Source organism: Bufo bufo, chromosome 4 (assembly GCF_905171765.1).
Source record: "Bufo bufo chromosome 4, aBufBuf1.1, whole genome shotgun sequence".
NCBI classification, from domain to species: domain Eukaryota; kingdom Metazoa; phylum Chordata; class Amphibia; order Anura; family Bufonidae; genus Bufo; species Bufo bufo.
The window spans coordinates 301,103,801-301,129,457 of NC_053392.1; the positions used below are offsets into that span (position 1 = coordinate 301,103,801).

General features: G+C 44.2%; 1 protein-coding gene across 1 annotated transcript in view; it reads left to right on the forward strand.

The window, feature by feature from the left end:
* NT5E (5'-nucleotidase ecto) overlaps positions 1-25,657 on the forward strand; it is a 162,765-nt gene that overhangs the window by 130,005 nt on the left and 7,103 nt on the right. The window contains exon 7 of the mRNA XM_040428723.1: positions 9,471-9,620. Within this exon, the coding sequence (XP_040284657.1) occupies positions 9,471-9,620 (150 nt within the window). The remainder of the gene's footprint in view (positions 1-9,470; positions 9,621-25,657) is intronic.

Consider the following 25,657-nt stretch of genomic DNA (forward strand, 5'->3'; position numbering starts at 1 on the left):
TGCGGCAAGAGGTTAATAGTCTCCCCAATAGATGGTAATTTATTAGATCAATAGCATTTAGCCATTTTAGTCCTCCCACAGTAAAAGAATGTAGAATAATAGTCTCCTGGGAGTAGGAGATACTGTCATTTTATATTCAGAAGTGCCAGGGAAGAATCTAAAATAATTGAAAACCCACTTATGGAAAGCAAGAAATCTCTCTATATATCTCTCCAGAGGGTTAAGACATCCCTATATGCCCACCACACGTAAATCAAGATTCCAACTTCACAACACCTCCAGCATTTGTTGGACACATGGCAAAAATGAGCAACATTTGATGCAACCATATACAGACAGTATAAGAGCTTATACATTCAATATATCATGTATTGGAAACTAGAAAAAAAAATCTTTGTGGGGTGAAATTAATAAAAAAAAATATATACTTTTTGGAGTTATGTTTTTATGGTGCATTAAAAATGATATGTCAAACTTATTCTGTGGATCAGTACGCTTACCAAATTTACATATACAGTACAGACCAAAAGTTTGGACACACCTTCTCATTCAAAGAGTTTTATTTATTTTCATGACTATGAAGGCATCAAAACTATGAATTAACACATGTGGAATTATATACATAACAAACAAGTGTGAAACAACTGAAAATATGTCATATTCTAGGTTCTTCAAAGTAGCCACCTCTTGCTTTGATTACTGCTTTGCACACTCTTGGCATTCTCTTGATGAGCTTCAAGAGGTAGTCCCCTGAAATGGTCTTCCAACAGTCTTGAAGGAGTTCCCAGAGATGCTTAGCACTTGTTGGCCCTTTTGCCTTCACTCTGCGGTCCAGCTCACCCCAAACCATCTTGATTGGGTTCAGGTCCGGTGACTGTGGAGGCCAGGTCATCTGGCGCAGCACCCCATCACTCTCCTTCATGGTCAAATAGCCCTTACTTTCAAAGTTTTCCCAATTTTTCAGATGACTGACTGACCTTCATTTCTTAAAGTAATGATCGCCACTCCTTTTTCTTTACTTAGCTGCTTTTTTCTTGCCATAATACCAATTCTAACAGTCTATTCAGTAGGACTATCAGCTGTGTATCCACCTGACTTCTCCTCAACGCAACTGATGGTCCCAACCCCATTTATAAGGCAAGAAATCCCACTTATTAAACCTGACAGGGCACACCTGTGCAGTGAAAACCATTTCAGGGCACTACCTCTTGAAGCTCATCAAGAGAATGCCAAGAGTGTGCAAAGCAGTAATCAAAGCAAAAGGTGGCTACTTTGAAGAACCTAGAATATGACATATTTTCAGTTGTTTCACACTTGTTTGTTATGTATATAATTCCACATGTGTTAATTCATAGTTTTGATGCCTTCAGTGTGAATCTACAATTTTCATAGTCATAAAAATAAAGAAAACTCTTTGAATGAGAAGGTGTGTCCAAACTTTTGGTCTGTACTGTATATATATATATTTTGCTTTGTATTACTATTTAACCACCTCCGGACCGCCTAACGCAGGATCGCGTTCCGGAGGTGGCAGCCCTGCGCAGAGTCACGCATATATGCGTCATCTCGCGATGGCCGAGATTTCCTGTGAACGCGCGCACACAGGCGCGCGCGCTCACAGGAACGGAAGGTAAGAGAGTTGATCTCCAGCCTGCCAGCGGCGATCGTTCGCTGGCAGGCTGGAGATGTGTTTTTTTTAACCCCTAACAGGTATATTAGACGCTGTTTTGATAACAGCGTCTAATATACCTGCTACCTGGTCCTCTGGTGGTCCCATTTGTTTGGATCGACCACCAGAGGACACAGGTAGCTCAGTAAAGTCCCACCAAGCACCACTACACTACACTACACCCCCCCCCCGTCACTTATTAACCCCTTATTAGCCCCTGATCACCCCTGATCACCCCATATAGACTCCCTGATCACCCCCCTGGTCATTGATCACCCCCCTGTCATTGATTACCCCCCTGTAAAGCTCCATTCAGATGTCCGCATGATTTTTACGGATCCACTGATAGATGGATCGGATCCGCAAAACGCATCCGGACGTCTGAATGAAGCCTTACAGGGGCGTGATCAATGACTGTGGTGATCACCCCATATAGACTCCCTGATCACCCCCCTGTCATTGATTACACCCCTGTCATTGATCAACCCCCTGTAAAGCTCCATTCAGACGTCCGCATGATTTTTACGGATCCACTGAAAGATGGATCGGATCCGCAAAACGCATCCGGACGTCTGAATGAAGCCTTACAGGGGCGTGATCAATGACTGTGGTTATCACCCCATATAGACTCCCTGATCACCCCCCCCTGTCATTGATTACACCCCTGTCATTGATCAACCCCCTGTAAAGCTCCATTCAGACGTCCGCATGATTTTTACGGATCCACTGATAGATGGATCGGATCCGCAAAACGCATCCGGACGTCTGAATGAAGCCTTACAGGGGCATGATCAATGACTGTGGTGATCACCCCATATAGACTCCCTGATCACCCCCCTGTAAAGCTCCATTCAGATGTCCGCATGATTTTTACGGATGCACTGATAGATGGATCCGATCCGCAAAACGCATCCGGACGTCTGAATGAAGCCTTACAGGGGCATGATCAATGACTGTGGTGATCACCCCATATAGACTCCCTGATCACCCCCCTGTAAAGCTCCATTCAGATGTCCGCATGATTTTTACGGATGCACTGATAGATGGATCCGATCCGCAAAACGCATCCGGACGTCTGAATGAAGCCTTACAGGGGCATGATCAATGACTGTGGTGATCACCCCATATAGACTCCCTGATCACCCCCCTGTAAAGCTCCATTCAGATGTCCGCATGATTTTTACGGATGCACTGATAGATGGATCCGATCCGCAAAACGCATCCGGACGTCTGAATGAAGCCTTACAGGGGCGTGATCAATGACTGTGGTGATCACCCCATATAGACTCCCTGATCACCCCCCTGTAAAGCTCCATTCAGATGTCCGCATGATTTTTACGGATGCACTGATAGATGGATCCGATCCGCAAAACGCATCCGGACGTCTGAATGAAGCCTTACAGGGGCATGATCAAGGACTGTGGTGATCACCCCATATAGACTCCCTGATCACCCCCCTGTCATTGATTACCCCCCTGTAAAGCTCCATTCAGATGTCCGCATGATTTTTACGGATGCACTGATAGATGGATCGGATCCGCAAAACGCATCCGGACGTCTGAATGAAGCCTTACAGGGGCGTGATCAATGACTGTGGTGATCACCCCATATAGACTCCCTGATCACCCCCCTGTCATTGATTACCCCCCTGTAAAGCTCCATTCAGACGTCCGCATGATTTTTACAGATCCACTGATAGATGGATCGGATCCGCAAAACGCATCCGGACGTCTGAATGAAGCCTTACAGGGGCGTGATCAATGACTGTGGTGATCACCCCATATAGACTCCCTGATCACCCCCCTGTCATTGATCAACCCCCCTGTCATTGATCAACCCCCCTGTCATTGATCAACCCCCCTGTCATTGATCAACCCCCCTGTCATTGATCACCCCCCTGTCATTGATCACCCCCCTGTCATTGATCACCCCTCTGTAAGGCTCCATTCAGATATTTTTTTGGCCCAAGTTAGCGGAATTTTTTATTTTTTTTTCTTACAAAGTCTCATATTCCACTAACTTGTGTCAAAAAATAAAATCTCACATGAACTCACCATACCCCTCACGGAATCCAAATGCGTAAAATTTTTTAGACATTTATATTCCAGACTTCTTCTCACGCTTTAGGGCCCCTAGAATGCCAGGGCAGTATAAATACCCCACATGTGACCCCATTTCGGAAAGAAGACACCCCCAGGTATTCCGTGAGGGGCATATTGAGTCCATGAAAGATTGAAATTTTTGTCCCAAGTTAGCGGAACGGGAGACTTTGTGAGAAAAAAAATTAAAAATATCAATTTCCGCTAACTTGTGCCAAAAAAAAAAAATTTCTATGAACTCGCCATGCCCCTCATTGAATACCTTGGGGTGTCTTCTTTCCAAAATGGGGTCACATGTGGGGTATTTATACTGCCCTGGCATTCTAGGGGCCCCAAAGCGTGAGAAGAAGTCTGGTATCCAAATGTCTAAAAATGCCCTCCTAAAAGGAATTTGGGCACCTTTGCGCATCTAGGCTGCAAAAAAGTGTCACACATCTGGTATCCCCGTACTCAGGAGAAGTTGAGGAATGTGTTTTGGGGTGTCTTTTTACATATACCCATGCTGGGTGAGATAAATATCTTGGTCAAATGACAACTTTGTATAAAAAAATGGGAAAAGTTGTCTTTTGCCAAGATATTTCTCTCACCCAGCATGGGTATATATAAAATGACACCCCAAAACACATTCCCCACCTTCTCCTGAGTACGGAGATACCAGATGTGTGACACTTTTTTGCAGCCTAGGTGGGCAAAGGGGCCCATATTCCAAAGAGCACCTTTCGGATTTCACAGGTCATTTTTTACAGAATTTGATTTCAAACTCCTTACCACACATTTGGGCCCCTAGAATGCCAGGGCAGTATAACTACCCCACAAGTGACCCCATTTTGGAAAGAAGAGACCCCAAGGTATTCGCTGATGGGCATAGTGAGTTCATAGAACTTTTTATTTTTTGTCACAAGTTAGTGGAATATGAGACTTTGTAAGAAAAAAAAATAAAAATAAAAAAATCATAATTTTCCGCTAACTTGTGACAAAAAATAAAAAGTTCTATGAACTCACTATGCCCATCAGCGAATACCTTAGGGTGTGTACTTTCAGAAATGGGGTCATTTGTGGGGTGTTTGTACTGTCTGGGCATTGTAGAACCTCAGGAAACATGACAGGTGCTCAGAAAGTCAGAGCTGCTTCAAAAAGCGGAAATTCACATTTTTGTACCATAGTTTGTAAACGCTATAACTTTTACCCAAACCATTTTTTTTTTTTACCCAAACATTTTTTTTTTATCAAAGACATGTAGAACTATAAATTTAGAGCAAAATTTATATATGGATGTCGTTTTTTTTGCAAAATTTTACAACTGAAAGTGAAAAATGTCATTTTTTTGCAAAAAAAATCGTTAAATTTCGATTAATAACAAAAAAAGTAAAAATGTCAGCAGCAATGAAATACCACCAAATGAAAGCTCTATTAGTGAGAAGAAAAGGAGGTAAAATTCATTTGGGTGGTAAGTTGCATGACCGAGCAATAAACGGTGAAAGTAGTGTAGGTCAGAAGTGTAAAAAGTGGCCTGGTCTTTCAGGGTGTTTAAGCACTGGGGGCTGAAGTGGTTAAAAAAAACAAAACGTAGTTTTTATTGGCCGTTTCAGGGTATATACAACTTTTTTTTCATTACCCCACACAATAAACATTTTTTATATTGTATGATTTCGGACATTTTCAAATGCAGCAATATCAATTATGTTTATTTTTTATTGTTTCTTTTATATGTAAAATTGGAAAAGAAAGTGATTTGAATTTTGAATATTTTTCAGCTTTTTTATATTTTAAAAATATTTTACTGTAATCTTTAGCCCTTTTAGGGGACTTTAACAAGCAATCCACTGATCACCCATAGACTACCCGTAGAATTAAAGGGCATCTTTCAGCAGATTTGTACCTATGAAACTGGCTGACCTGTTACATGTGCACTTGGCAGCTGAAGACATCTGTGTTGGTCCCATGTATATATATGCATGCATTGCTGAGAAAAATGAAGTTTCAATATATGCAATTGTGCCACTGGAGCAACGGAGGCTCAGCTCTCTTGGCAATCAGGTTTACATTGCCTAGCCCTGTCAATCAAAGTGCAGAAGATGCAGCAGTTGCAGAGAGAGCTGAGCCTATAGGAGTAATGGCAATGCCCCTGTTGCTTCTAGAGGCTCATTTGCATATATAAAAAAAAAATAATTCAGCAATGGGACCAACACAGATGTCTTCAGCTGCCAAGCACACATTCAACAGGTCAGCCAGTTTCATAGGTACAAATCTGCTGACAGTTTGTCATGGCAGACTTGGGATTCCCCTATGGGGGGATCCAATCGGGGGACAGAGGGTTCCCCCCCCCCCCCCCACACACACACACCTGTGTCTAACCCTTCACATACTGTGTATCTGAGAGGTTAAATGACTGGACGAAAAAACGTTAGGAGATAAAGCAGGGGAAAAAAGTCTCAAAAACACCTCAAACACCTCAGCAAAATGCTAAAAAAGCTGATGAAGTCAGGCTTATTTGAGGCATGTTTTTGAGCAAAAAAAAAATGCCAGGGACAAAACTGTCTTAAGAAGTCTTCATAGACATTGCTAGCTATTTTTAGCTATGCCTAAGTAATACCAACTACTTCGCCAACCAGGCATATCCTTGGGTAAACAATCCACTGAGGTCATAGTTTATATAATCTTCTGAGTCAGTCTTTTCGGAAATTAGAGGTATAAAAACTAGTACAAAATAAAGTAATACTGCTGCCCTTCAGTTTCCATAAAAAAAATGTTTTCATGAATTGGCGATTTTCCTTTGTACTTTTGCAGCGAGCCCCCTTGGGAGCTGGTCTAAAGGATGGGAGTGGCAGTGGCCATGATGTAGTGTTGGAGTGTCACGGTGTCCTACCTCAGGCCGTCGCTCCCTGTTCCTGCCAACCTTTGCCTTACCTTCCTTGCTGATAGTAATAGCCAGGAAACAAACAGTAAAATACAATGCATAACAATAAATAGTTTATAGAACCCCCAGGTCTGAGATACTACACTTTTACCGGAGTTTGTTTTTATACAAGATGATTTTTTTTTACCTAAAGTAACAATAAAACATATTCTGCATGCAATTAGCATGGACGGATATTTACCTAGTTATGTACCTGTATGCTTGCTCAGGCAAAAGAAAACCTAATATTTATATGTATTTTTACATTCACTGGCAATAAAAAAAAATACAATTTGTTTTGGAGACTATATAGACAAAATGGTACTAGAAAACGTAAATATCACAAAGCGGGCATGAAAAGTAAAACTGTTCAACCATCATGTTCTAGTTGATATATAATTCATTACTTTTCTTATTATAAGTTACAGCCTGTATTGTAGCCCAGAGCTACATTCACTGTTTTGCCGCTTGTGACTAGAGCAGGTATGACAGGCATACTAATAATGCAATGCTGTCTGCTACATTTTGGAAAAGTAAAGGTTCAGTCGGATTTTCCTGTCTGACTGCTGCCCAAGTTTGGAACAGATAGCAAGTGGACCGAACACTGACCTGTTAAAATCAATGGGTATACTGAAATGTCAGAGAAAATCACAGCATGTTCAGTCTTCATGATTATTTTGCATAAGGGCTTGTTCACATCTGTGTTGGAGGACACGTAACGGCCTCCATTGCAGATTTCATCAAAAAGAGTGGACAAGCAAAAAAAAGGCAGAACAGATTATAGTAAATGGCATCCATTGGCTTTCTTCACGTCAGTTATGTGCCGGTTCTAGCACTTCCGTTATTTTTATTGTTTTGTTCCTCTAACAGAATGGAAATAACTAGCTAGATGTGAAGGTATTCTAATATTTTCCTATTGAAGTCAATGGGTCAGTAAAACTATTAAATCACCAGTTAGCAGTCTGTTTTTCACTGATGGTTCTTAAGGTTTTTAAGAGATGCTGAGTAGGCATTCCTCCATTTTTTAAGGACTCAGACACAAGACTATTTTTCTTCAGTGTGTTATCTGTGTTATTGTTGCAGAGAGCACACTGACCCATTCATTCCTAAGGGACCCCGCACACAGCTCCCATGCTGCTCCTCTGACTCAGAATGTACAGGAACTGGAAGGTACACATGAGCTCCCTTTGGCAACTCACATGCATCTTCCAGGTCCTACAGTGTAGTGAAAGTCAACATGCTGCCATGAAATCCAGCTTTTTATTCTCTACATAAGACAGATATGGCTGTAATTGCTCATTTTTATTTTTCTGCATCGGCCAGAAACAAACATTTCTATGCCCTTATGGCTGTGAGTCACAAAGAATGGCATGGGACCATAGGTTGTGCAATTCTGTAGTAGATTTAGAGCAATATGGAGAGGAGGCATGGGTCAGAGAGTATGGGAGTGGTCGTAGTGATTCTGATGGTGGTAGCAGTATTCACAGGTCACAGTGGCAGTCTTTCCTTTGCATCTCCCTGGGCTGCGCACAGTGAATGTAGGGCGCACCGTTTCTTCCCTTGGGGCAAACCCTGGTCTCTTCCTAGAGCTGCTCTTTTGGCAGCTGTAGTCTCAGAGACAGAGGTTCTCTGGACTTGGACCTTGTCTACAGAAACTCTCTCACACATATCCTTCCTGTAGCTTTGCTCAGGCTAGACTCCTCTACTAGCCAGAGGATCCATCACCCCAGTAACCTAAACAGTCTGACAGTTTTTAAGCCTATATTGCTCATACAGTGCATAAATAAGTGAATGCTTCAACAATAAATCACAATGTTTAACATGGCAACATTAAATTAACTCTTTTGGCAATAATTAACCCTTTGCAGTAGTCCTCTGGGGTGCTGCAGATTCAGTGTGTGAAGTTAGAGGTATTCCAGTTTTAATGATTACATTTATTCATTTAGAAAATAGGATGTTGAACAATTTTGCCCACAAACTTTATTATATTCATGCAGTAGACTTTACTTAAAGAAAAAAAAAAAATGGTACGACTGTTTTAGTCCTGTAAAATGCATGAGAGAAAGTTGATCTTCCCTCAAAATTACTCAATACAGAGCCATTAGTGTCTAAACCGCTGGCAACAAAAGTGAGTACACCCCCAAGTGAAAATGGCCAAATTATGCCCAAAGTTTCAATATTTTGTGTGGCCACCATTATTTTCAAGCACTGCCTTAACTCTCTTGGGCATGGAATTCACTAGAGCTTCACGGGTTACCACTGGAATCCTCTTCCACTCCTCCATGATGACATCACGTAGCTGGTGGATGTGGATCCACAATATGGGGAGGAGCGATGTCTAATGCTATCGCTCGTCCCCATACAGAATACAGCACAGTCTGCTGCCGGCAAACAATGATTTAGGTGACTGCACCAATGATCCTATTACCCAATGAATGACTGTTTAGCTTGTTCATCAGGTCATTGGCAGCACTTTTACACCGACAGATATTATCGCTAATGAGCGTTCGTACAAACTATAATCTGCCCAATCATTTGGCAGTATAAAAGGGTCTTAAGTGTATTGAGTAATCGGGAGGGAGATAGATGACGGCCAAACTATAGAATGTGAATGCCCAGCTTTAGTGAGGTAAATACATTAGCATATAAATAGGATTGCTTCTCAAGCAAGTGCATGAATTTCTGAAACACAGTGAAATTCTGCAACACATCTGCTGTGGGTAAACATACCCTTGTTACGTGTTATCTTAAGCAACACTAGAAAAATGTTGACGAACTTATAATAATTGTCTAAACTGTGTTACAGGAAGCATAACTCGTGAAGACTTGTTATCAGTGCTACCGTTTGGGGGTACTTTTGATCTAATTGAAATTAAAGGATCGACCCTCGAAAAAGCATTCGAGCACAGCGTGCACCGTTATGGAGCCAGTAGTGGGGAGTTTTTACAAGTTGGCGGTATGTTGAATTTCTAATTTCTTATGTTATTGAACACTAGTATACATTTTAAAAAAAAGCTGGCAATCATCTTTTCAGTGCAGCAACAATAAAAGTGCAAGCAACTCTGCAAGCAGTCTTAAATGAGAAATTTCCACCATATTGTGTATGCAGATGTTTGTGACCTATAGTGGAGGAATACACAGTCCAGAATATCAACATACTCTAAAATTATATATTCACATATTCAGTTATCAAATCTATAGCCTTTATTGGGCCCATGTAAGCTGTATTGTATTGAAAAGCAGTCGGCCACACTTTCCAGTACAGTAGTCATTTGGCATAAATGGGCCCTGTAAAGGCTATGGACTCTAACAATGAAGCTTGTATTGTGTGTTTACGATTTTACATTATCCAACTGTACGGCAAAGAGTTGCACACATTTGGGTACATCCACAAATGTTTAATGCTAACTTTTTCTATCAAGGCTTAAGATAAGAAATGAAATTTATAAAAAAAAAAGTGTGAAAGTTCAAAAGAGCAAAGAAAGTACAGAAAAGATAATACGACTGAAACAACAAGCGATATAACTATGTATGTCTTGGCACTCCATGGCTTTTCCTACTTTTTGTCTTTACTAATTCAAGGATGGAATTTGGATATATTTGTTATATGGATATAATTAATCTCTATGGGAATACTGATATAAATGACAGAAACATGTGGAGGGAACTGAATATTGTTTATCTTGACTATTTTATTGTACGTGTGTCCAAGCATTATATTACTCTCTAGGGCCATTGATACTTGACAGTAATTATATGTACTGTGTAAGGTATTGTCAGGCCGAACAGATTTGTTGTAAAAGTTTCTGCAACTGAAAATCTTTTCCATAAATCAGAATGAAGTTGTTTCTGCAATAGGTACAAGGATTTCTACACCCCCCCCCCCTTCCCTTTGAGATGAATGGGACAGTTTCAGAAATTTCTGCAATAAATCTGTCATGTGTGAATAAACTCAAAATTTCATAGGAATGGAAGATTTGGGGACATAATTGCATGATTTTCCTAACTTGTGACGTAAAGTAATGATTTTATTAAGGACACAGAGGCGAGTATTGCTATCTGTAATGGGGTTCCTAAGGTGCACTCGGTCCCCCATTGCCCACAGAACTGTTGCTTAGCTTTGGGAGTGAGGATCTGTGTTTGACCTCATTCCCAGGGCGGCTTTACTGCTGGGTGGCTTCCTGCTCCTAAGTCTGCCTTGAGCGCTGAGCTGATCACTCGGTGCTCAACTGGTTGGTCTGTCGGTCATGTGACGCTGGCCACGTCACATGACCCTCACTCCCCACTATAAATACAGGCAGCCTGCTAGCCACAGGTTGCCTGTTAATTTCTAGGTTCCTGGCTATTTGTTGGACTACTGAATACTCACCTGATTCCGTTCCCTGACGATCCTTTGCCTGCTCCTCCTGTACTGCGCATCCGTCCTGGTATTGTGACCTCGGCTCCCACCTGACTACTCTCTTAGGACTCCTCTTGTACTTCTCTACTCTCCTGGTATTTGACCCCGGCTTCTCCTGACCATTCTTTGCTTAACCCTTTGTACTGCGTAGCGCTCTTGGTTCTGACCCGGTCCGTTCATGTTCCGTATTTTGTCTTGTCTGTCTTCCCTGCACGTATCCTAAGTTAGGGACTGTCGTCCAGTTGTCCCCTGTCATCAGGACTCATGAGGCAAGTAGGCAGGGCCAGGGGTGAGGGTGGAGCGCAGTGGTCACTATCCTTCCCACTGTGAGTGTGTGTGTGGACGTGACCGTTACACTATCTCTTTCTTTACTTAAATCATAGCAGCAAAGAACAAACATTTCAATCAAAATGAAAACCATGGTAACCAACCCCTCCCCACTGGCCCATCATAACAGTCCTGGTCTCTGTCAACTCCTCCTCTTTCTTTGATGATGACATTCTCCTGGAACTCTGAATGTGAGAACAAAAAACACTCCAGCCCCCGAATCCGAGGTATAAATATAACCGAACGACAACTCTTCAACTGAAGAATGATGCTGGAGACTCAAACGAAATCAGCAGATGGAAAACGGCATGTTCATCCTGTGAAAAAAGAGAGACAAGGAAAAAGGTAGAAAACGTCCTTGTAATGAATTGAAACAATTCATCAGTCCATGGTCGAGTGCATACAGTAAAATAACAAGGCATTAGAGCAACCAAAATACATAGACACCAACTGTAATCAACATCCCAAATCTAGGGGGGGTAGCAATAAGGGAAGGGGCAATACTCGCCTCCGTGTCCTTAATAAAATCATGACTTTACGTCACAAGTTAGGAAAATCATGCAATTTTATTACATGACACGGAGGCTCCTATTGAGAGTTTAAAGCTGACTTACCACAGAGGAAAAAAACATGAACTGTAGGCCGGAAATAAAACTCCCGAAATGTAGATACGCATGACCAATCCGCCAGTCTCATAATGTCCTCCAAACACGCCCCTGCCACGGCCATGGAGGTCGCCGAAACTCCTCTAGCGGAATGTGCCGTGAAAACCGAGGTATCCACTCCTGCCAAAGACATAATCCACTTTACCCAATGGGCCAGAGTGACCGTGGTGACAGGATGGAAGGGTCGGCGGTATGACATAAAAAGCTGAGGACAGGCAGGGGAGCGATGAGGATCTGTACGAGCCTCATATTCACGGAGACAGGCTACTGGGCAGAGAGAAGGAACATCCGGGAAACTAGGATAAGAGACAGACCGAATGTTGGTCTTGGTGCGCCGCATGATGTTAAACACGACACCCTCCGGAGTAAATGAGCGAGCGTCATGATCCAGAGCGCGGACATCTGAGACTCTCTTGCAAGAGATTAAGCAAAATAGAGAGACCAACTTAGCAGAAAGCTGACGAAGAGAAAGGTCCGCATTAGATGGCCACGAGGAGAATAAGGACAGTACAGAGGAGACATCCCAGGTAGAGGAGAAACGAGGTCTGGGAGGACGAGAAAGGCGGGAACCTCTGAGAAGACGGCATACCAGAGGGTGTTGACCCACCGGGCACCCCTCAAACCCCTGGTGAGAGGCGGAAATGGCAGAACGGTATAAGTTGATCGTGCGGTACGCCTTACCCTCATCGTAGAGTGTAGGAGCCTTCACTGCCCTTGATAAGGCCCAGACATCCATGAGGCGAGTCTTCCAAGGACGGGTCTCTAACAGGGCTGGCAGCTCTAGGGGCCGCCTGTCTGACCGATCGTCTTACCAGACCCGTGGATCGGGTCGAGGCTCCTTCTCTTATAGACCCTCCAACCAGGAATTCCGGCAGCCTCCCGCCTTCTTTCCCACCCGCGGTTCTTCATGGCTCCCGTGGAGCCAGAGGATCTTCTTCCAGACACCCTTTCGGTAAGTCGGATCCCATCGTCTTCTTCGGTTCCTTGGGTGGGGGGCAGGCTCTGTCTTTTTTCCCATGTCTGGTCAACCATCACTACCGAACCATGGGTTCTCTCTACCGTCCAAGGTTTTCACATAGAGCTGGTTTGTTCCCAGGTCCAGGTCCCTTCCCCACATCCAGTGGTTCTGCCGGCCCCAAAGTGCCTGTTGTTACACCAGGAGTTGACAGCACTGTGTCAGAAAGGCGCCATAGAGCGGGCTCCCTCTTCATCCGGGGGCATCATCAGCAGTATGTTCCTAGTGGCCAAAAAAGGAGGCCAGATGCGACCTGTGATCAACCTCCGGGCACTAAACGCCTTCATGCAATATCGGCACTTCAAGATGGAGGGCATTCACCTCCTCAGAGATATGCTCCTCCACGGAGATTGGATGGTCAAACTAGACCTGAAGGATGCCTACCTGACAGTACCGGTTGCCGAGTCATCCAGGGATCTCCTTCGTTTCCTCTGGAACATGGAGGTATGGAGATTCACATGTCTACCCTTCGGGCTCTCTTCAGCCCCTTGGTGCTTCACCAAGCTTCTGCGCCCAGTCATATCCTGTCTCCGCAGTCGGGGGATTCGCCTGATTATTTATCTGGACTATATCCTCATCATGACCCAGAGTCCTGCTTACTCATCTGCAGTGGTCCATGGATCTGTTGTCTCGGTTAGGGTTCCTCCTCAACCTGGAGAAGTCGTGTCTTACTCCTGCCCAATCCATCGAATTCTTGGGCTTTACTATCAATTCTACCATGGAGACCCTCAGCCTCCCTCTCTCCAAGGTTCGTGCCATCCGCAAGGAGCTTCTCCACACCCTCTCCCTTCTTCAGGTCTCCTTGCGACACCTAGCCCGCATCATAGGGCTCCTCTCATCGTCCATCCAGGCAGTCTTTCCAGCACCGCTGCACTATCGAGGCATGCAGCGCCTCAAGATTGCCCACCTTCAGGCGGGGGCATCTTATGCGGATTTGATCACCTTGGACATGGACACCAGGGACGAATTGACATGGTGGATCCACAACTTGGAGGCGTGGAACGGGAAAGCGAAAATCTCAGTCAGTGGGCCCAATAGGTCCAAGAATTTGTCCTGACAGGACTTTAAGGCCGATTCAAAGTCTTTTCTAGGGCTCCAGCCCGATTTAGATAGAAACTGACACATTTTTGGGTCTACTACGGGCGTCTCACAGACCTTGTTGGGAACAATAGGTCTGGGGCACTCTGCCTTAAGCTTATTACGAGCCTCCTTCTTAAGAGGCTCACGAACACGGGCCTCAAGGTATCTGGCTACATGGGAGAACGGGAGCCACTCCAGCGACCTCGGATGATGGAGTGCATCCAGGTCAAAAAGTGGTTCACCCGCAAGATCCAATATTGCCGCCGAGGAGTCCAAAGGAACCTCAATGGATGTAGCAAGTGGTGCAGCTGGTACAGAGGATGGACCCGGCAGGTCCGCATCCAAAGGATCCTCCTCCTCCATGTCTGCAAAGTCAAAAGACTGGGACTGGGACTGAGCCTCCTCATCAGAAGCGAGTTCGGAATCCGAACCACTGTCATGCTGCGCTTTGGCGCATTTCCATTGCCTCGCCTTTTCTGCCTGGCGGGCGTAGGCTCTCTTGCGCGAACGGTGCGCGCCATCCTGGGTGGCTATTTCTCCACCAGTCGTAATGTTTCTGGAGGCAGGTAACACATGCTCAGATGGTTGAGACCCTAATGGTTTGGAGGAGGAAGGACAAGCCAAAAGGGCTTCAGAAATGGAATTTGAAATGGCCGAGGACATGGATCCCATAGCAGCCTGAATCGCTGCAGCTACAGAGCGTTGAATCGCTAGAGATTGAGCATCATTCGAAATGGCACCTGACTCCTGGGTATGAGGAGTAACCTCCATGACCTCAGGAACAGCATTACCCCCACGTAAGCTATCTTTGGACATAATGTCCCTATGAGCCAGCAAGTAACTAACTAGTAATAAGCCCCCAGGGAAGATGAGCAACAAGGGGACTAGAAATTAGGCTTATGTGGGGCAAAAAACGGGTTGGCAGAGCAACCGACCGGCAGAAGCAGGACAGGGAAGCTCCGGTAGCTCTGTGAGGCAAAACGGCCGAAATTTCGCGAATTCCCGCGAGATCTCGCCGAGTGCAGAGCGGGGAGAAGCGCGAAACCAGCCGCAAGAAGACGGGAGGAAAATGGCGGCCGAAATCGCGCGAGATCTCGGCCGCCTCAGATGAGGACGCAATGCAGAGCAAAAGGCTCTATGAGGAAAAAGCTTGAGAAGGTAGGAAGAAAAAAGGTGGCACCAAGGCCAGAGAGATAAAACACAAGGGGAGGGGGGGGGGGGGAAGAGAACGGTGCAAGCAGGGGAGAAACACACAGGGAACAATGGCAAAATACCTATGGAAGAAACATATACAGTACAGACCAAAAGTTTGGACACACCTTCTCATTCAAAGAGTTTTCTTTATTTTCATGACTATGAAGGCATCAAAACTATGAATTAACACATGTGGAATTATATACATAACAAACAAGTGTGAAACAACTGAAAATATGTCATATTCTAGGTTCTTCAAAGTAGCTACCTTTTGCTTTGATTACTGCTTTGCACACTCTTGGCATTCTCTTGATGAGCTTCAAGAGGTAGTCCCCTGAAATGGTCTTCCAACAGTCTTGAAGGAGTTCCCAGAGATGCTTAGCACTTGTTGGCCCTTTTGCCTTCACTCTGCGGTCCAGCTCACCCCAAACCATCTCGATTGGGTTCAAGTCCGGGGACTGTGGAGGCCAGGTCATCTGGCGCAGCACCCCATCACTCTCCTTCATGGTCAAATAGCCCTTACTTTCAAAGTTTTCCCAATTTTTCGGCTGACTGACTGACCTTCATTTCTTAAAGTAATGAAGGCCACTCGTTTTTCTTTACTTAGCTGCTTTTTTCTTGCCATAATACAAATTCTAACAGTCTATTCAGTAGGACTATCAGCTGTGTATCCACCTGACTACTCCTCAACGCAACTGATGGTCCCAACCCCATTTATAAGGCAAGAAATCCCACTTATTAAAGCTGACAGGGCACACCTGTGAAGTGAAAACCATTTCAGGGGACTACCTCTTGAAGCTCATCAAGAGGATGCCAAGAGTGTGCAAAGCAGTAATCAAAGCAAAATGTGGCTACTTTGAAAAACCTAGAATATGACATATTTTCAGTTGTTTCACACTTGTTTGTTATGTATACACTGCGTGCAGAATTATTAGGCAAATGAGTATTTTGACCACATCATCCTCTTTATGCATGTTGTCATACTCCAAGCTGTATAGGCTCGAAAGCCTACTACCAATTAAGCATATTAGGTGATGTGCATCTCTGTAATGAGAAGGGGTGTGGTCTAATGACATCAACACCCTATATTAGGTGTGCATAATTATTAGGTAACTTCCTTTCCTTTGGCAAAATGGGTCAAAAGAAGGACTTGACAGGCTCAGAAAAGTCAAAAATAGTGAGATATCTTGCAGAGGGATGCAGCACTCTTAAAATTGCAAAGCTTCTGAAGCGTGATCATCGAACAATCAAGCGTTTCATTCAAAATAGTCAACAGGGTCACAAGAAGCGTGTGGAAAAACCAAGGCGCAAAATAACTGCCCATGAACTGAGAAAAGTCAAGCGTGCAGCTGCCAAGATGCCACTTGCCACCAGTTTGGCCATATTTCAGAGCTGCAACATCACTGGAGTGCCCAAAAGCACAAGGTGTGCAATACTCAGAGACATGGCCAAGGTAAGAAAGGCTGAAAGACGACCACCACTGAACAAGACACACAAGCTGAAACATCAAGACTGGGCCAAGAAATATCTCAAGACTGATTTTTCTAAGGTTTTATGGACTGATGAAATGAGAGTGAGTCTTGATGGGCCAGATGGATGGGCCCGTGGCTGGATTGGTAAAGGGCAGAGAGCTCCAGTCCGACTCAGACGCCAGCAAGGTGGAGGTGGAGTACTGGTTTGGGCTGGTAACATCAAAGATGAGCTTGTGGGGCCTTTTCGGGTTGAGGATGGAGTCAAGCTCAACTCCCAGTCCTACTGCCAGTTTCTGGAAGACACCTTCTTCAAGCAGTGGTACAGGAAGAAGTCTGCATCCTTCAAGAAAAACATGATTTTCATGCAGGACAATGCTCCATCACACGCCGCGTCATGCGTCATCCGTCCACCTCCCCACGTCATCACGCACGCACCCTGGAACGCAACTTCGCCCAGTGGAGCGCACAGTGAACATAGCGGCGGCGGGGGGAGGGAAAGAAAAGACACATGACCGGACACACTGCCGGGGCGTCGAGGGGGCGTGCCTGTAGCCATGGTGACACAGTGGAAATCAATACAAAACAAGAAGAGAGGAACATCGAGGCAGTCACGAGCGCATAATTACCTAGCCAACCTGCATATTGATGTGCAAATGAACCCAGGAGTGGCGGCCACTACAGCATCCGTACACTGACCTGACGCAGTGCGCCCCCTAGGTTAATATGCACATCCAGAGTGAAAAATCTGTGCAGTTACAATGGGATGGATCCATCCCATCTCCATGCACATAAAACTTGGTATACATACAGCCAACTTCTAGCTTATAGATTCCCGGTCAAAGCTGGCATCTAGTACCATTTTAGTAAAAATTGATGCAGGTCGGGTTGTCCTAACGTGCTACGCGTGACTTGTCATCAACGCCCCTCCTCAGCATAAGCCACTGGTCACCATTATGTCAGCGCGCCGGGGTGGTCCATACACGGAGTAGTCCAATCATGAGACAAAGGTTCATTATATTCTTCAAAACTTCCATCTATAAATAAACCAAAGGTATATGAGTGTATTTATCATACAAAAGATTACAAATAGCACTGTTGTATATCCTCCCCATTCGACTCAACGAATAATATCACCTCCACGTCTGATGAGCAAATAACACATTACCTATCCACATAACTCCCATCTGCATTCAGCATTAAGACCATCAGGTCTAAGTGTACGCAATTTGTGTATCCACATGATCTCACGTTGTTTCAACTTTTTTTCCCCTGTTACCTCCCCTTTTAAGTGGGGGAATAAAATCTATCACCCTGAACTTGAGATCCTTTTCCCTGTGTCCAGCTTCTACAAAGTGTTTGGACACCGGGAGATCTCTCCGTTTCTGACGGATGGAGTACCTGTGATACTTCATTCGCCTCTTCACATCACACGTAGTCTCCCCAACATATAGGAGACTACAGGGGCATGTCAATAGATAGACCACGAATGAACTATCACAGGTCAAGAAATGTCTGATCTCAAACACTCTATTGGTCACTGGGTGTGTAAATGTTTCTCCCTTCAACATATAGTTGCAGTTTACACAGTTCAAACATGGATAGCTCCCAATTTTTTTTCGACCCATGTATGTCTGAACAGCGATTTTATCACCTGCCACCTCTACTCTAACCAATTTGTCCCTCAGACTGTCAGTTCTCCTGTAAGACATCAAGGGGGGTGTAGAGAATTCTTTCACATGGCCAAAATTGCTACTCAGTATAGGCCAGTGTTTCCTAATAACCTTTGCTACCTGATCACTTCCTTCAGTGTAGGTAGAAATGAATGGTATTCTAGCTTGTTCAGTCACTCTCTTGGGGTTCCTAGGTTTCAGATCATCCAGATGTTTCTGTATTAATCTCTTGGGATACCCTCTATTTATAAATTTCTCGGCCATCTCAGACAGTCTTTTATTTTTTAAAATAAGATCTTTTACAATGCGCTGGATACGGAGGAACTGGCTCCATGGTAAAGACTTGACCATAGGCCGCGGGTGGCAGCTCTCAAATCTCAAGAGCTTATTGCAATCCGTCGGTTTAATGTACAAGTCAGTTACCAGCCTCTTGTCTTGTTTCCTCACCATAGTGTCCAAAAACTGGACCTGCTCGGTGGAGTGCGTCAGAGTGAACCGGATTTCAGGATCCATGTTGTTCAAAAATTCATGGAACTGGGTCAATTCACCCTCAGTGCCCTCCCAGATGACGAACACGTCATCTATGTATCTCCACCACCCCAGCACATGGCTGAAGTGGTGGGACACATAGACGTGCCCAGCCTCCAGGTCTGACATGAAAATGTTGGCATAAGTTGGCGCCATATTTGACCCCATTGCGGTTCCGCGTAATTGGAGGTAGTAGCCATTTTGGAAAGCAAAATAATTGTATCTGAGCACTACACCGAGCAGGTCAGTTATGAACTCCTTACATTCATCAGTGTAACGTGTTGAGACCAGACATTTCCTGAAAGCCTCCACACCCCTATCATGATTGATAGAGGTGTAGAGGCTGACCACATCAAAAGATGCTAGTATGGTCATGGGTGTCACTTCCACTCCAGCTATTTTGTCTAGGAAATCGCCTGTGTCCTGTATGTACGATCTAGCTGAACTGGCAAACCGCCGAAGAATCTTGTCCAGAAAGATCGCCAAATTTGAGAGCACAGACTCCCTCCCGGAAACTATGGGTCTCCCCGGGGGGTTACACATGCTCTTATGAATCTTTGGTAGCACGTACATTAATGGTGTCTTGGGGTGTGTAACCAATAAAAAATTGTACAAAGACTCATCAATCAGACCTCCTAGTTTGGCTCCATCAAGTACCCTGGTGATGACTTTAATCACCTCAAACTTGGGGTCATGATTCAACCGTTTGTAAACCAGAATCACCTAACAACTGGAAGTGCTGCCTCTTCATTCTTTGAATATATATCTTGGAGGACAAGCCAGCCTCTGTGAGGATTTCTTGCACCCAGAGCTCTACATCTGACTGTGCTGCTGCATTATTTGTGGTATTGTATAAGGACTTAGCAGCTTAGCACTGTACGCACATAAAATGCCTGATACTATTGAACGGGACCCCCCCGATATATTCTCCTACACGAGACAAGACGAGGAGAGGATCCTCCATGATCTGGTGAGTGACTGCACATTCCTATCCACTCCATCTGTCACGGAATTGAAAACGGGCTATGAGGCTGATGGAAAACGGTTGGCCTCAATGGAGCTGCATCTGGCGACTTTAGCTGAATACTACAGGTCACACAGAATCCCAAGGGGTATGCGCTCCCAACTGAAGCCCAGTCTATTTCCAGCTGATAGCAAATTTGCACACAAGTTCACACAAATCTCCAACAAATATGCCCTAGACGTGATATTGCTAAATCTGGAGTTTCTTCAGCATAAATTAGGAGCAACACGTGAGCAGTTCGAAAGAGCTGATAGTAAATTGAAAGATGCTCTTCCTATACAGGACTATGACACTTATCTTACCAATTGTTCTGCCTATCTGGAGAAATTCAGAAAAGAGCAAGAACTGATTAAGCGGCGTAAATGGCTGCGAGATGAGGAGGACTACAAACGGGGAAATGTGTACACATGGCAAGAACAGAGAAATCAGAGACGACAACCCAACTATGGTAACACCACCAATATCAGGAACAACAGCAGTAATTCTACCCAGAGAATGAAAGCAGCTACAGAAGTGGGATCCATGCAAATGGAACAGCGGCGTGATGATCGTTTTTTAGCCCCCACTCCAGATCCAAAAGGACCAGACGTGGGGGACAAAAACAATACAGATGGAGAAAAAGATCAGCGCACAGCAAAGAATCGGCCCACGAGGAAGAGAAATCATCAGTGGTGGTAAATATATCTTCTCAAGTCTTAACAGTTGCACAGACTGAACTTTTGGCTAAGGGCCTATCATACTGTCCTTCAGTTGGTATTGACTGGTTTCAGCTTGAGGTCGACTTACAAAAGTTTTTTAGGAATATTAAGTTGAAGGTCTGGTTTTCTGAGAAGCAGTCAATTGTAAATACTGATGCACGAGGTTGTGAACTCTCCCTTCACAGTGTTGGATTACACGTGAAGAGCGACTTCACGCCACAGATTAGAAGTCCAGCTATTGACACGTACATTAATGCAGTAAAGGTGGAGATGGAAGGGTTAAAGGATTCTTTACAAACCAGTGGTCTCAAACACCCGAACATGACATCTGCTGAGATATGGGCCCTGGGTGAGCTGTGCAACGACGGCTCCCTCACAGTGAAACCCGCTGATAAGGGGGGAGCCGTCGTTGTAATGGACACCGCATGGTATATCTCTGAGATACAGAGACAACTGGGTGATGTTCTGGTTTACAAACGGTTGAATCATGACCCCAAGTTTGAGGTGATTAAAGTCATCACCAGGGTACTTGATGGAGCCAAACTAGGAGGTCTGATTGATGAGTCTTTGTACAATTTTTTATTGGTTACACACCCCAAGACACCATTAATGTACGTGCTACCAAAGATTCATAAGAGCATGTGTAACCCCCCGGGGAGACCCATAGTTTCCGGGAGGGAGTCTGTGCTCTCAAATTTGGCGATCTTTCTGGACAAGATTCTTCGGCGGTTTGCCAGTTCAGCTAGATCGTACATACAGGACACAGGCGATTTCCTAGACAGAATAGCTGGAGTGGAAGTGACACCCATGACCATACTAGCATCTTTTGATGTGGTCAGCCTCTACACCTCTATCAATCATGATAGGGGTGTGGAGGCTGTCAGGAAATGTCTGGTCTCAACACGTTACACTGATGAATGTAAGGAGTTCATAACTGACCTGCTCGGTGTAGTGCTCAGATACAATTATTTTGCTTTCCAAAATGGCTACTACCTCCAATTACGCGGAACCGCAATGGGGTCAAATATGGCGCCAACTTATGCCAACATTTTCATGTCAGACCTGGAGGCTGGGCACGTCTGTGTCCCACCACTTCAGCCATGTGCTGGGGTGGTGGAGATACATAGATGACGTGTTCGTCATCTGGGAGTGCACTGAGGGTGAATTGACCCAGTTCCATGAATTTTTGAACAACATGGATCCTGAAATCCGGTTCACTCTGACGCACTCCACCGAGCAGGTCCAGTTTTTGGACACTATGGTGAGGAAACAAGACAAGAGGCTGGTAACTGACTTGTACATTAAACCGACGGATTGCAATAAGCTCTTGAGATTTGAGAGCTGCCACCCGCGGCCTATGGTCAAGTCTTTACCACGGAGCCAGTTCCTCCGTATACAGCGCATTGTAAAAGATCCTATTTTAAAAAATAAAAGACTGTCTGAGATGGCCGAGAAATTTATAAATAGAGGGTATCCCAAGAGATTAATACAGAAACATCTGGATGATCTGAAACCTAGGAACCCCAAGAGAGTGACTGAACAAGCTAGAATACCATTCATTTCCACCTACACTGAAGGAAGTGATCAGGTAGCAAAGGTTATTAGGAAACACTGGCCTATACTGAGTAGCAATTTTGGCCATGTGAAAGAATTCTCTACACCCCCCTTGATGTCTTACAGGAGAACTGACAGTCTGAGGGACAAATTGGTTAGAGTAGAGGTGGCAGGTGATAAAATCGCAGTTCAGACATACATGGGTCGAAAAAAATTTGGGAGCTATCCATGTTTGAACTGTGTAAGGCTACTTTCACACTAGCGTTTAGGTCGGATCCGTCTGGTATGTGCCCAGACGGATCCGTACCTATAATGCAAACGCTTAGATCCGTTCAGAACAGATCCGTTTGCATTACCATGAACAAAAAAAAAAAAAATTTTTTTATTTTTTTTGTTTGTTCATGATAATGCAAACGGATCCGTTTTGACTTTACATTGAAAGTCAATGGGAGACGGATCCGTTTGAAAATTGAGCCATACTGTGTCAACTTCAAACGGATCCGTCCCCATTGACTTACATTGTAAGTCTGGACGGATCCGTTTGCCTCCGCACGGCCAGGCGGACACCTGAACGCTGCAAGCTGCGTTCAGGTGTCCGCCTGCTGAGCGGAGGACAAACGGAGCCAGACTGATGCATTCTGAGCGGATCCGCATTCATTCAGAATGCATTAGGGCTGGACCGATCCGTTCGGGGCCGCTTGTGAGCCCCTTCAAACGGAACTCACAAGCGGAGCCCCGAACGCTAGTGTGAAAGTAGCCTAAACTGCAACTATATGTTGAAGGGAGAAACATTTACACACCCAGTGACCAATAGAGAGTTTGAGATCAGACATTTCTTGACCTGTGATAGTTCATTCGTGGTCTATCTATTGACATGCCCCTGTAGTCTCCTATATGTTGGGGAGACTACGTGTGATGTGAAGACGCGAATGAACTATCACAGGTACTCCATCCGTCAGAAACGGAGAGATCTCCCGGTGTCCAAACACTTTGTAGAAGCTGGACACAGGGAAAAGGATCTCAAGTTCAGGGTGATAGATTTTATTCCCCCACTTAAAAGGGGAGGTAACAGGGGAAAAAAAGTTGAAACAACGTGAGATCATGTGGATACACAAATTGCGTACACTTAGACCTGATGGTCTTAATGCTGAATGCAGATGGGAGTTATGTGGATAGGTAATGTGTTATTTGCTCATCAGACGTGGAGGTGATATTATTCGTTGAGTCGAATGGGGAGGATATACAACAGTGCTATTTGTAATCTTTTGTATGATAAATACACTCATATACCTTTGGTTTATTTATAGATGGAAGTTTTGAAGAATATAATGAACCTTTGTCTCATGATTGGACTACTCCGTGTATGGACCACCCCGGCGCGCTGACATAATGGTGACCAGTGGCTTATGCTGAGGAGGGGCGTTGATGACAAGTCACGCGTAGCACGTTAGGACAACCCGACCTGCATCAATTTTTACTAAAATGGTACTAGATGCCAGCTTTGACCGGGAATCTATAAGCTAGAAGTTGGCTGTATGTATACCAAGTTTTATGTGCATGGAGATGGGATGGATCCCTCCCATTGTAACTGCACAGATTTTTCACTCTGGATGTGCATATTAACCTAGGGGGCGCACTGCGTCAGGTCAGTGTACGGATGCTGTAGTGGCCGCCACTCCTGGGTTCATTTGCACATCAATATGCAGGTTGGCTAGGTAATTATGCGCTCGTGACTGCCTCGATGTTCCTCTCTTCTTGTTTTGTATTGATTTCCACTGTGTCACCATGGCTACAGGCACGCCCCCTCGACGCCCCGGCAGTGTGTCCGGTCATGTGTCTTTTCTTTCCCTCCCCCCGCCGCCGCTATGTTCACTGTGCGCTCCACTGGGCGAAGTTGCGTTCCAGGGTGCGTGCGTGATGACGTGGGGAGGTGGACGGATGACGCGGCGCATGCGCCTGGCGGACGGAGGGACGCTGATGCCAGCGCGCCGGGCTGATCAATGACGGTTAGTCCCAAAAAGTTTTTAAAGTTTAATATGATGCAGCTGCATCGAGTATTTGATTTTAACCCTTAATGGATGGAGCACTCTTTTACTCACATATGTGTTATTAGAAGCTGGACACGAGGGATATTGATACAGCACATTGGAACACTATGTATGATATGTATAGAACCTATTATGTAGGTGCTTCACTATTGAATATGTTACCACTTTTGTATAAAGATTTTTGACATGTAGAATATGTTTACACAAATAGTCATGTGAGATGTGACGTTTTTAGGATCATGTGATTTTATTGTCAACATGTGGTTTCACTAATTGCACCAATTTGTATTGGATTGTGGGTATATAAACCCCACAGTGTAGCACTGTTGTAGCTTGACAAAGGCCTCATTGAGAAGGCAGAAACGTAGCTGGAATAAAGTTTGGGGTCGTCACCCTATCACCTAACAACTGGAAGTGCTGCCTCTTCATTCTTTGAATATATATATATATATATATATATATAAAAGAAAAAGAAAGAAAGCAGCACACAAAAAATGAACGGGTGCAAAAAAATCCTCCCAGGAGACTTGCGACCAAGATCCCAAATGTAGATACTGTAGCAAAAGAAGGCAGCACTCCAGTTTGCAGTAAAAAAGTGGACGGTTTATTCACTCATCAGCAACGTTTCAGCTCTCACATTGGAGCCTTTTTCCAGCTGAGTAACATGTGCAAAATTACATACATATATAGTGCAAGTAATTACCAAAATACAAATTAACCCATCATATAATAAAGTGCAAATGCATAGACATAATCATCACATTACAAATATAATCAGTGTATTGTCATAATTTGATATAGCAGCAATACAGACATAACCGTAAGAAAATTCATAATATAGTGGATGTGATATAAAATCACCAAACTGTCATAATGACCAATCAAATGTGAGGGTGAACAGGTGTGTTTAAACATGATATAACAATCAACCGCAAGTGACTCATTCAAAGGTTTTTAATCTTTTTTGATTGTTATATCATGTTTAAACACACCTGTTCACCCTCACATTTGATTGGTCATTATGACAGTTTGGTGATTTTATATCACATCCACTATATTATGAATTTTCTTACGGTTATGTCTGTATTGCTGCTATATCAAATTATGACAATACACTGATTATATTTGTAATGTGATGATTATGTCTATGCATTTGCACTTTATTATATGATGGGTTAATTTGTATTTTGGTAATTACTTGCACTATATATGTATGTAATTTTGCACATGTTACTCAGCTGGAAAAAGGCTCCAATGTGAGAGCTGAAACGTTGCTGATGAGTGAATAAACCGTCCACTTTTTTACTGCAAACTGGAGT